Source organism: Equus quagga, chromosome 8 (genome assembly GCF_021613505.1).
Source record: "Equus quagga isolate Etosha38 chromosome 8, UCLA_HA_Equagga_1.0, whole genome shotgun sequence".
In the NCBI taxonomy this organism is placed as follows: Eukaryota; Metazoa; Chordata; class Mammalia; order Perissodactyla; family Equidae; genus Equus; species Equus quagga.
The window spans coordinates 88667819-88680571 of NC_060274.1; the positions used below are offsets into that span (position 1 = coordinate 88667819).

The 12753-nt window shown below is 40.6% G+C and overlaps 1 protein-coding gene across 3 annotated transcripts in view; it reads left to right on the top strand.

Annotated features, from left to right (window-relative positions):
• The window catches only part of BMPER (BMP binding endothelial regulator), a 233886-nt gene that overhangs the window by 31697 nt on the left and 189436 nt on the right, over positions 1-12753 (top strand). For all 3 annotated transcript variants that reach the window (XM_046669043.1, XM_046669041.1, XM_046669042.1), the window contains one exon: positions 1206-1305. In XM_046669043.1, coding sequence (XP_046524999.1) covers positions 1206-1305 — 100 coding nt within the window. The remainder of the gene's footprint in view (positions 1-1205; positions 1306-12753) is intronic.

The following is a 12753-nucleotide window of genomic DNA, read 5'->3' on the forward strand; positions in this document are numbered from 1 at the left end:
ACACACACACACACACACACACACACACACACACACACACACACACACAGCTGCTTGGTTCTGGACCAGAAATGGTGAGATCTTCCTTACTCTCATGACGTTGAAGCATACTGGGTACACCTGTGAATCTTTCCCAGGTCATTGTCAGGGCTGAGTTGGGATTTCTCGTGTACATATTCCAGGAGGGTTCTAGGTTCATCTTGAGGCGAGAGAGCTGGTCAGTCTCTGATCTGCCCGTAAATCAGGCAATGATTGTGGTAGGCCATGGCTTGTACACATTTGTGAGTTGAAACTTGAAATCCACGTCTACCACTGCAAAACTGTCTAATGGTGGAAAGGTCACAGACCTTCTCTGAGCAGCGGTTTTCTTGTTTGTAAACAGAGGAGAGTGCTAATACTTATCTCACAGGATTTTAATGAGAATGAAAGCCACAACACCCAGCATGTAGCAGACGCTTGTGAAAGCTCAGAACTTGTTGAAGTTTCCTGACATAGTATTTTTAGTTTACCTGCCTCCAGTCTATAATCAGGCACATACATCATGTTTGGATCTTCTCTAAGTCACATTAACAGCTAACCTTTCAGGATAAAACCGAAGATGTGAATACTCACCGCACTTTCATTAGCATAAGTGCTAATATAACGCAGCTGTCCCACAGCTATAAAACACTGACGACTGTGTCTCCGCTTGGCATGGGGAATATTATTTTTTCTCTAACAGAGCCGATTCAATACTCAGTTTTGTCATTATTTGAGTTGGAACTTTAGATTGCTGCATTTTAATGCACTCTACTATTAAGGATTGTTGGACATCCGTGTGCAAATATTTTTGCTCTCACGATGTAGTCCTGGCCCAGGTAGCCCAATGGGCAAAATATGATTTACACAAATATTATCATTCTATAGTGTGTACAGAAAAGAAACCTTAGAACAGAGCGGGAGAAGTCCTCTTTCTCGGCATTCAGTTATCTCGGTTAAGTTGCTTGTAAAGAAGGGACTTTTCATCCCCTCTTATCTGCCCCTCATCTGAAAGAGTCCTATGTTCCTAGATGGATATTTCTGGTCCAGAGAGAGCAAAATCTTGTTTGCTACACAGAGTTTTCTTGCCAAGAAGAAGGCAAGAGTGGAAGATGGAGTCTAGGTAGCCGTGTGCTGGGATTCTGTTGGAAGTTTATTTCAAATGTCTCTTGTCTCTTTTTGCCTAGAACAAGGAAGTGACCTGTAAGAGAGAGAAGTGCCCAGTGCTGTCGAGAGACTGTGCCCTGGCCATCAAGCAGAGGGGAGCCTGCTGTGAGCGGTGCAAAGGTGATTGCCGTCCTGGCCGCCTTCTTTTTTGGCTGTCGCCTCAGAAATTTTTATTTCTCTTTCTCTCACCTTTCTCTTCACTCAGCTCTTGGCTGGGGTGCAAATAGGTGCTGGGAGGGAAGCTGGTGTGTGTGTGTGTGTGTGTGTGTGTGTGTGTGTGTGTTGGGGGCTTGGTAGTAAAGGGGACCTTCCAAGTGGAGGGATGAAAGCATGGTGACCAACTGCATATTCGGTTTGTTTTCTGAGGAAGGTTGTTGAAATGTTACAGGGAAGATGCGAATATGATGCCTATGCACATTGGTACACGTGCACACAAGCATATTTTGTCAAAAAGTTTCAACATTCAGTTTTTCCAGGCCCCCTGCTTGCCCTGCCCACCTCTGCCAGAGGAGTCTTTAAGCCCAAATTTTATCATTTTGATCCCTATTAAATTTTTTCTTTCCTTCTAAATTAAATCTAATTTCCTCCCTTTGTCTCTGAGGCATCTCTACAATACCCTTATTCCAACCTCCTTCCCAGGGACCTCCAGCACATGTGTCCCTCTTGAACACGCTGCTCCTAGTCTTGCCTCCTTGCCTTTGCTCAGATCTTCCCTCCCAACGTGTCCAGCTGTTGCCTGTGCTCAGGGTCCCCCGGCCCTCATCCATCACTTTCCCCTGTAAGTTTCTCTGGCATACAGAAGTTCACACAAATGCTTCAGTGGTGTGCTTTCCTCCTTCGATATCTCATTTGCATTCAGTAGATCATCAACTCTTTGAGGACAAGAGCCAGGTCACGCTCTGACATTGCCTAGTGTCTGTTAGTGTGAGTGTAAACAGTGCTTAACAGAGTAGGGTCCCCCGGGAGGCAAAATGAGCACAGTCATTCAGGATGTGAGTTCTTCTGGAGTGACACTACCAAGTCTGAATCCAATAGTCTTGGGTTGCAGAGTGTCCCCAAAAGTTCTTGTCCACTAAGAACTTCAGAAAGCGACTTTATTTGGAAATAGGGTCTTTGGAGATGTAATTAGTTAAGGTCATACGAGATTAGGGTGGCCCCAAATGTAATATGACTGGTATCTTCATATGAAGAGAAGACAGACAGAGACACACAGAGAGGGCAGCTGTGTAACAAGAGAGGCAGATATAAACACCTGGGCTCTGTTCCCTGAGATTCAGATTCACTTGTTATGGGGATGGGGCTAGGCATGTGTCTTTTAAAAAAGCTCCCAGGAAATTCTATTTGCAGCCTGGATGGGGAAACACTGAAAGAAATCTTGACCTAGTACCAGGTGATTTCTATCCCCACAGAGAATAGACGTTTTTAGAGGGAACGGCTGGGGGCGCTGAAAGAACCATCAAAAAGAGCTCTACAGAAACCAGGTAAATTAAAGCCTATTTGTGGTGACAACCCGTGAGTCTCTACATTCAATGAAGATCGTGTGAACTTGTCAAAACACACTATTATATAAAATCCACATGTCAAGTGTTAATGCCAAATTGTTTAACATCCATCGTTAGTATGGTAAACCATAATAATTGTTGAGGACTAAAAGTGAAAGGAAGGAAGAATGGGAGGGAGGAAGGAAGGAAGGAAGGAAGGAAAAAAGGGAGGGAGGAAGGAAGGAAGGAAGGAAGGAGGCGGAGATCGGAATTATGCTGCCTCAAGCCAAGGAAGACATGGGGATGCCAGGAGCTGGGAAAGGCAAAGAGAGATTCTTCCCTAGAACCTTCAGAGGGAGCATGGCCCTGCTGACACCTTGAGTTTGGACTTCTGGTCTCCAGAACTGTGAGAGAATAAATTTCTGTTGTCTTAAGCCACCAAACTGGTGGTCATTTGTTACAGCAGCCCTGGGAAATGAACACCCCAACATTTCTACTTGAGCAGGTAGAGATGGGGAACCTCTCTCCACCCCAGTTCCCTCACCTGTAAAATGAGGATAATAACTGTTGGAGGGAATTAAATGGGAAGATGCATTCAAAGTGTTTAGCACAGTGCCTGGTGGGTAAACCTTTCTCAATTCATGTAAGTAGAGTAGGCGTTCTTTAAAAATGTCATGGGCTTAACTATAAGGACACACTTGCTGAAGTCTTTCGGGGGGAGCAAATGGGCTGGGATGATATCTTTTCAGAACCTTCTGAATTTATTTCTCGCCTCTTTCCCACAGAGTTGGGAGTCAGATGTTTACCCATATGACTTCTGAGAGCTATCAATGCAAGACCTGAAATAGTAATTTATGAGGAATTTCCCAAGCAGATGGTCAAACTAGTTACAATTAAAAAGATGTTAGTGAGCCAATGTGTGTCTAAGTTACTGTTGTTTCACCTTAAAGAACCTCCTCTATTTCCTTCATTTTTTAAACTGCTTATTTGCCATCTTCGTCTTGCAAGGCTGCCTCATCGGTGAGAGGTCAGATGGATAGAACAGGATGGAAGCAGAATGTGTCAAGGGAACATGCCCCAGGCTTTCCGTTCATTTCCCTATTATGTGTAGTACAGAAGGGAACTTTCTGTTGCTGTTGTGTAACCTTTTTTCCTTCTTGTCCTGCTGTCTCCTTTATCGTCATTCTTTCCTCCGATTATCCTAATCTTCCAAGGGAAAGAGATACCCCAGACAAATACATTTCTTGAGTATTCTTTTTGACCTTAAGAAGATAAGCCTCTTAAAATTAAACTGGACCCAAGAATAGACCAATGAATTCAGCATCCTGAGTTGTCTTTCTTTTTTCTTTTTGCTTGAGGAAGATTGTCCCTGAGCTAACATCTGTGTCAGTCTTCCTCCATTTTGTATGTGGGTTGCTGCCACAGCATGGCTTGATGAGTGGTGTAGGTTTGTGCCCAGGATCTGAACCCATGAACTCAGGCCACTGAAGGGGAGTGTGCCAAACTTAACCACTATGCCCCTGGGCTGGCCCTTGAGTTCTCTTTCTGATAGTCATGTCAAGGCATTTTGGAAGAGGTTACAATCCCCAGCTTACGTTGAGGTGGACCTTCGTGAGAGAAACTCCTTAATGGATCTGACTTTTTAGGCCCTGCAGGTGGATGTTAAAGATGCCCCCTTCATTTTCTCTATTTCTGCTCCATAATACAGTGTTTGTCTCATGGGTTTTAAGGTATTTGCTCTTAGCTACTGATTAATTTATGTTTTTCTGATTAGAATAGTAACATAGGCTCATAGAAAAAGCTTTGAAAAATAGTCTAAACTGTGGGAAAGTAGAAAACAAATTATTATAATCCCACCACCCAGAAATAACAATTGTTAATATTTGGTATATTTCTTTCTGTATTTGTTTCCCATGTAAAAGTATTTACCTAGTTGACATCTTACTACTCATATTGTATTACTTCTGGGTTTTTTTCCCCCAACTTAACATCAGGACATAATATCTTCTCAAGTTGTTTGGAAATAGCGTCCTTACGGTGTATGTAAGATTCTGTTGTAGGAATGTACCAATATTCACTAGGTCATTTCTCCATTTCTGGGCATTTAGGTCGTATCCTGGATTTTCGCACTGGCAAGGGTAAATATAAGAAACTGAAACCGAAGAGCATGTGCAGTAAAGGAATAATGACCCCAAAGACAGAATCCAGAGGAGCATTACCCGGGTAGAGAGTAGATCTTAGTTTTAACGCAGACACCACTCTGGATCGGGCCTCCCAGGGAATCTGGTACACCTCTCCTTAACCCTTTTGTATCCTCTGTTCGCATTAGGAAACAACAACAAATCCTTATTGTGTAGCAGAAATTCTGAAATGAGCAGCAGCTGTGTTTCCCGTAAATCCTTTTCCCCCGTGCTAACACTGAGGGTTTTGATTTTTCTTACTCAAAAAGAGTGATATAGTGAGGAATCATATTACTGAGAAGCTTGTTGATAATACTTTATTTTAGAGCAGAATGATGTCTATTGTCTCGGGGTCAAAAAATTTTAATCAGGTCAGGGAATAATATGCAATGAATTTTTCTTACCAAAGAAATGGAGCCTCTTGTTGTTTAGATCAGTTAACACATGGTAAAGGGAGAGCTCGTGGACTTAGTTCTCCTGTGCTTTGAAAGGCATTTCTGTTCAGACGGACCACCTTATGCTGTTTTTACATGTACTCACCAGACAGATCAGGCAACAGTGTCGTCAGGTCTCTTGTAGAGGTGAGCATGGTGTGTGCCCAACCCAGCAGGACGGGTGGAGGGTGTGGGTCTACCACACTTCCCAGTGGCGATGCCCCTCCTGGAAGAACCTTTTTACCATCAGCAAGCACATGGGAAGGTGGAATCTAGGATTGCTAACTGGATAAACAGTAGTGAGAGCTAGCTTCTTTGAGTTTCCCTTGAGTACAGTTGTGTGTCACTTAAAGGCAGGAATACATTCTGAGAAATGTGTCGTTAGGTGATTTTATCATTCTGTGAACATCGTAGAGTGTAGTTATACAAAGCTAGATGGTATAGCCTACTACACACCTAGGCTGTGTGGGACTAATCTTAAGGGATCACCATTGTATATGTGGTCTGTTGTTGATCAAAATGTTGTTATGCAGTGCGTGACTCTATTGCTTTTTCTTGTTTTGCCCTTCCTCTTACCTGAGGGAATCATGAGTGTAAGCAATGTATCTCAAAATGCAATGGACCACAGAATCACCTGTTAAAATGCAGATTCCTGGGCCTTGCCTAATACTAATAATAGTAACTGAGATCAACATCCTCTTCATCAAAATAGCAGCAGCAAGTACATGCAGTCCTTACTCAGAGCCAGGCATTGAGTCCTCATAAACTTAATGAGGGAGGTACTACCATAGCCCCATTTTACAGATGATAAAGTGATGGCACTCAGAGGTGTATTGACTTGCCCAAGATCACAGAGCTAGTAAATGATGGAGATGGGGCACAGACCGTGGTCTCACCATTAGGCTGGCAGGCCTGCTATATCAGAAGCTCTGGGCCTGGGTTCCTGAGTCTGCATTTTCAGGTCTCCATCAGGACTGTCATGGGAGCTGAGGCTTAAGAGCTACTGCTGCCAGAGAAAGAAAAAAAAAGAAGAGAGAGGATGGGCCTTCTTGATCAATGAATGGGAAGAATATCTTTTAGATGCTCCAGTCAATGCGTCTTGGGGGTGAGAAATCTTTTTGCCCTTTTTAGCTGTGAGGCCATGGTTTTTCTCTGACCCTTTGCTTGCCTCCTATTTTGAAATTTTAATATCATTAAAATGATGTAAGAAATAAAGTGAATAAATAATGACCAAGAAAATATAACTCAAATGTTGAAGTACTGGTGAATGCTGATCAAAACTCTTTGCTCGTTATTCAGTTGTGTAAATAAATAGGAGTGGGGGGACCTGAACCCCAAGAACTGGCTGACTACTTCCCAGCATTCATTGGGACTTTCTTTTTTCCCTTCCAACTTCTCTCTCTTCCTCCTTCCCTTCCTTAGTGTAATAATTTTTAATTTTAACTTTAGTTAGCTAACTATTACATTAATGCATTATCATACTAAAAAATTTAAAAAATAAAGAGAAAAAAGTCCTTTTTTAAGCTACAAAAACAGTCTTCTCAGACATAACAACTGTGATCAATTTGTTGTATCTTTCCTAGACCTTTATCTGTTTATCACATATATACACACACCCATATATACATATACATTTATATGTGATTATGTATATTTGGTTTTATTTTTATGTAAATGGAATTAAACAGTACATATTCTTTCACAGTTTGCTTTAAAAAATATCTCAGCAATAATATGACTTAGGAATTTTTCCATGACAGTTCATGCTTTTTAACTGTTGTATGGATTCCATAGCGTAGATGTATAATAATTTATTTAACATCTCCCTGTTGATAGACGTGTAGATTGTCAGTGTTTTGCACCCTGCAGGGAACTGACTTGCCGTTCCTGTTGTGCCCACCTGTGTATGTTTCTCAAGGACAGAAACCTGGAAATCAAAGTGCTGTGGGGAGAGGCGTGCACATGTTAACTTGTAATGGATTGCTCAGTGGCCTCCTAAAAAGGCAGGGCCAGTCTCCTTTCCTATTCTCTCGAGAGTTTTTAAGCCCTTCCTAAAAGGTGGTAGACTAGAGAAGGGAGACTTGGCATTACACGTGGCAACGTTTAGACAAATCAGCTGCCTTTGCTTTAAAAACTTTCCCATATAGCTGCATCACCCGTATATTGCCCATATCACCACTTCCTCACTTTAGACTGCCATACGCACACTCCTATCCCAGTTATTTCCCTCTCTGAATTTCTCCTATACCACAAGGGATATTTTCCTCCTCCTCTCTGTGGTTTGCTGAGAAATGGCATCAACTCCTTTTAAGGAATCTAGCTGAGGGCCATCAATTGCTTTTATGTTTTTCAATGAAATAGAAAATGTATAGAATATAAAAAGCACTGACAGTTGTCAACAAATTAGGACTTGGCCGATATTATTTTTGCAAAATTTGGCCCAGTGCTGACAAACTGCAGTTATAGAATCACCTAAATTTAGAATATAGGCTAGTTGAAGAATGGGGGAATGTTTTATTTGCCTTATTTCTAAGAATGATTTTTTTCAACCATCATTTTCATCATCCTAATTATCAAACCTACTCTACCTTAGACGCATCTGAAGGCTGTCTGAGATTATTACTTTTTGTTTGTCATGCTTTCAATATGGGAAGCAGGGTGAGAAGAAGCCATATTATTTGGGATCAATTAAAATTCCCATATTATGCTATGTTTATATTTGTATTTTATCCTATGGATACTGCCATATATTGGGGCCACTTCTGTAATTAGTGTTCATAGTGTATTTGTAATTATGTGGAGCCGAATTTCATTCCTTTAAGTAATTACAGAAGTTTATATGTATTGCATCTTGGTCTTTATGACTGTGCTCATTCTTTATGGGTCTCTATGCGTCATTCCCATTCTTTGTTTGAGACCAGGCCACTGGTTAGGAACATAACTCCTCAGTGATGACTTTGTTCCTTGTGAAAGCTGTGGGCATTTGCCTTTCCATTTAGTGTTGTTGAAGCTCTATGGGTTGCAAAGTGTGAATTAACGGGTTGATTTTAAGACCTTTACCTCCACTTATTATCTTCACAGTAATCTCAAAGGGACTCGTTTTCCCACAATGCTGGATACTAAGCTAGTCAGTTTATGCTCACCACTTATCCCTCACAACAGCCAGGTAATTCTAGCTTTCTCGTTTTACATACGAGGAAACTGAGGGCCAGAGAAGTTATATCATTCACTTGCCAAAGTGTTAGTGACTCAAAGATCAACCAGAGGATGGCCATGCCTTCAAGGAGCTGGCTCTACTGGGAGGACAAAGAAATACCCTCCAGTGGGGGCAGTTCTCCAGGGAAGGGATGCCAGAGTGCAGAGGGACAGGGAAGGAGGACGGCTCGTGGGCAAGGGATTGGGGAGTGTGCCAGGGAAGGCTTTCCAGAAGAGGCAATTTATTTTCTTGAACAAGAAGGAGTTAATCACATCCAAAGAGGGCTGTTCTGGGGAAGGCTCCCAGCTGAAGGTCATGGTACACGCAAAGGCATGAAATAGTTCTTAGGCATTGCCTGCCACTCATAATCACCTAGGGAACTTGTTGAAATACCAGCTCCTGGGCTTCCCTCCAGACCTATTGAATTAAAACAAATCTGGAATAAGTTTTTGTTTGTTGGTTGGTTGTGTGGGGGAGGGTGGAGGGTCAGACAAAATTTAACAGAATCCTATCATGACTTCTACTTATTTTCTTCTGGAAAGATGTTGATATTGAAAAGGAAGTGGTAGAGTAAATCTGCTTGAGGACAGAAATATGAAAACCCATATTTCCAAAGGATTCTTAGAAAAGTTATGTGTGTGTGTGCCTGCATTTTTATTGCTGTTAGCTTCATTCAGATTGCTGATATGTTCCATCCATTCATTTGTTCTGGATCATACTGAGCCACATGCCAGCTATTTATGGATGGCACTACTTACCAAATTGTTCTTAACTTTTATGAAGCCAGATATTCTTTAAAAGACAAAAGTCAGAAAATTATAACTATTCTTCCCAAGCAAGTGTTTCAGTGTACTTTTTGGATCATTTTATGCTAATAACAGTAAAATTTTATCCAAATAGCCTAACAACTGGGCAAAAGATTAATCTAATTTGAAAAAACTCAATACTGTTTGATGAAAACAAATGAGATCATTGAGAGTCAAACAGACAGTTTTGGCAGCTTTTCTGCATTTACTTGGACTAGAATCACCCTTTAATTTGGGGTTCTTTCATGAACAATAATGTATTTGTTATCTGAATGTATGTTTGTTATTAATGGATCATAAATGAATAAGGTGTGTTTCAAACATTTATAGACCAAATTCCATCCTTTTTCTTCATATAGAGAATAAAATATTAATTGTCTGTAATACTTTGATGAAAGATATAAGAAAATAGTCTTTTATTTGTCAAGCGTGATTTATGTTCCACAATCTTCTCTTGTCTTTGATTTCTCTGTGCTTTGTCTTATTTTTCTATGGGTTGTGATCACATGGGTTGCATTTTTTAATAGTTTAACTTTTATATTTGATTTAAAAATATCCTATAATGTCTCAGAAAATGAAAGGAAGGAGGCAAAATATAAGTATTTACATACTGATTTCCAAAATCAGGACAACCATCCTAGGTTCTGATAAATAAGAATTAGAGAGCAAAACATGCATGGAGACTTTTAAGGGGATTGGCCTCATTTATATAGACCAAGGACTGACCACAGTAAAACAGAATTGTGAATAACGGTAAAAGATTGAGCATTAATAATTATAGCTTGTGTTTCATACAGTACCAGGTCATGAATAAGGGGCCTCTTCTCAATATTGTTTCGAGAATGACCTGGAAGATGACCATGCCTTCAAGAATATTGCTATGTGACTGTTTTGCAGGGATCCAGCCAATTACTATATATAGGAATGAGCATAAAAAAAAAAAGAACTTAAAAAAATAATCACAGTCTCTGTGTTGACAGAGTAAATTGTCCTATTGTTTAAATGTCTTAAGATGGAAAGGCTGTCATGTGTCAATCTGGTTGTTTGCTTTTAACCAAGCTGCTTCTGGCAATCATAACCTTGCATCATCTGTTGCCCAAACAAAAAGAGTGGCTCTTTCCTCAACCTCTGTTTTCCTTTCTTTTAGACATGACCAAATTCTTTGGTAGTTATTATATATGATCGACTCAGATGCAGTTTGCCCCAGATTTCACACCCCAAGTAAGGAATGATTGCCTTAAGGTTAATGCTGTGTCAGTCTTTTAACTGTACTGTGATCTAGATTTAGAGAATATATTGGAATAGACAAACCCCAGTCTTTAGATTTTCGTAGAGATTGTATTCAACCCTGAGGTGGTGGTTATTATGATTCTGATTTAACAGATGGGTAAACAGATGCTTAGAGAAGTGATGTTTTTCAACATCCCACAGTTGCTGAGAGGTAGTAGAGCTCAGACTCCACATGCTCCATTCTTCCTGGTGTTACACCACCCATGAGATAAGAAGGAGGGAGGAGAGACCTGGAGAGTCAGGAGGGCTCTGGAGATAAAGGAGCAAGAGAGACTCTGGATCAGTTTTGCCTGCATCAGTTTCATCTCTGCCACACCCCTTCTCCCTCCATGGACTTTTATAGCCTGGGTGGACCAGCGATTTCAAAGGAAGTATGTGGGCAGAGAAACTTTGTGGGGGTGATTGAAAACAACATGTGGCTCAGGAGGCTGTGACTTTTCTTACTGATTAACATTTTTTGGGGAACCTCTAGCTTAATTTATTTTTCCTCTCCAGCATCCATGACTGTTTATACTGCAGGAGTGCCCCACTAAGACAATTTAGATGAGCTTTACTCTTTTGTGAGTATGTGTGTGCTTGGTTTCATAAAATATTCTTAATAGATAATGCATACATACAATTAAAAATATACAAAAGCATCTATAGTAAATGTAAGGTTCCCTCCCACTCTTCATTCTAGCCACCTGGTACCCCTTCCTAGAAACAACGATTTTCCAGGTTCTTGGGGATCCTTCCAGAGCCAGTCTCTGCATATTGTGTGTGTGTATTTTGTTTCCAACTACATAGCAGTTTCCACTAGTTTTACTCCTAACTGTTTTAATGCTGAGACTCTGACCCATCACTTAAAACATCTTGGGAAATTGCATTGCTCTTAAAAACATCCCCACCATTGAGTCACTCGATTCCAGTGCAATTGTCATTTTTACCAAGATTTTGAGCTTAAGAGAATTTCTGATGTGTTTCTTGATGAAAGTTGTTAGATTATGAAATGCCTACATATATATTTTAACCTATCACTATTTTAACCTTTAACAGTATAACTAATTTTATCTATCCAGCCCCAGCGATTTAAGTTGGGACTGTTAATATGCTTTTAAAAACAAGAAAAAGCAGAACAAAATAAAAACAACAGAGGGGTTTCTTTTTCCCCCTCCTTTTCTCTAACTGTAAAAAAGATGTATAAAATGTTATATATCAGATAGGTTTCCCATAATATAAACCAGGCTATTTTGGCATTTAAGTAAGAATGACCTTGTTTCTTTGAAAAGATCTTGTTAATATTAAAATCATATTTTAAAAAAATCTGCTTTTGTTGTTAAAACTAGTAAGAAAGCCTAGATCAGAGATCAGCTTTCCCTGTCAGATTTGGCCCAGTCCATTTATTCAAGGCCTCTGTGTCTTAGATTCTGCAGGATTTGGGAAGGCAGTTTACGTGGAGAGTTTGTGGTCGCCTTTAGGTTAGAAGATTAGATTTCCAAGACTTGCTGCTGACTTGAGGTGCATCAGTTTTGTCTTCCCTAAAGTGGGCAGGTCGAGAATGCTTCTCATTGTGATGGTGGCCCTGGTCTCTCTGTTGTATCATATGTGAAGTGCTGCCATCAGGCATGTGCCTGGCAGCCCTATCAGAACATGGGTGGCCTCTCCAGCAGCTACCCTGGCCTGATAGAGCTGCCTTCAGTGACTGATGACCAGTCTATTAATTTTATACTGATGCTTAACAAGTTATGACAAATTAGTGGCCTAAAATAACACTCATTTATTATCTTACCGTTTCCATGGGTTAGGATTCTAGGCATGGCTTAGCTGGGTCTCATAAGGCTGCAATCAAGGTCAGCCAGGGCTGAAGTATCCTCTGAGGCTCAAGGTCATCTTCTAAGCTCACACTGTTGTCAGTAGAATTCAGTTCCTTGTGGCTGTAGAATGGCTTTCTTCTTCAGGGCCGGTAGGAGAACATCTCTATGACCCATAGACCCTTTTAAAGGGCTCACCTATTAGTTCAGGCCCACTCAGGATAATTTCTCTCTTTGATAACTCAAAGTCAAATTGATTAGGGATGTTAATCACACCTGCAAAATCTCTTCATCTTTACCACAGGACATAACATAATCATGGGAGTGACATCCATCACATTCACAAGTCTTGCCTATGTTCAAGGGCAGGGGATTATACAAGGTGGAATAT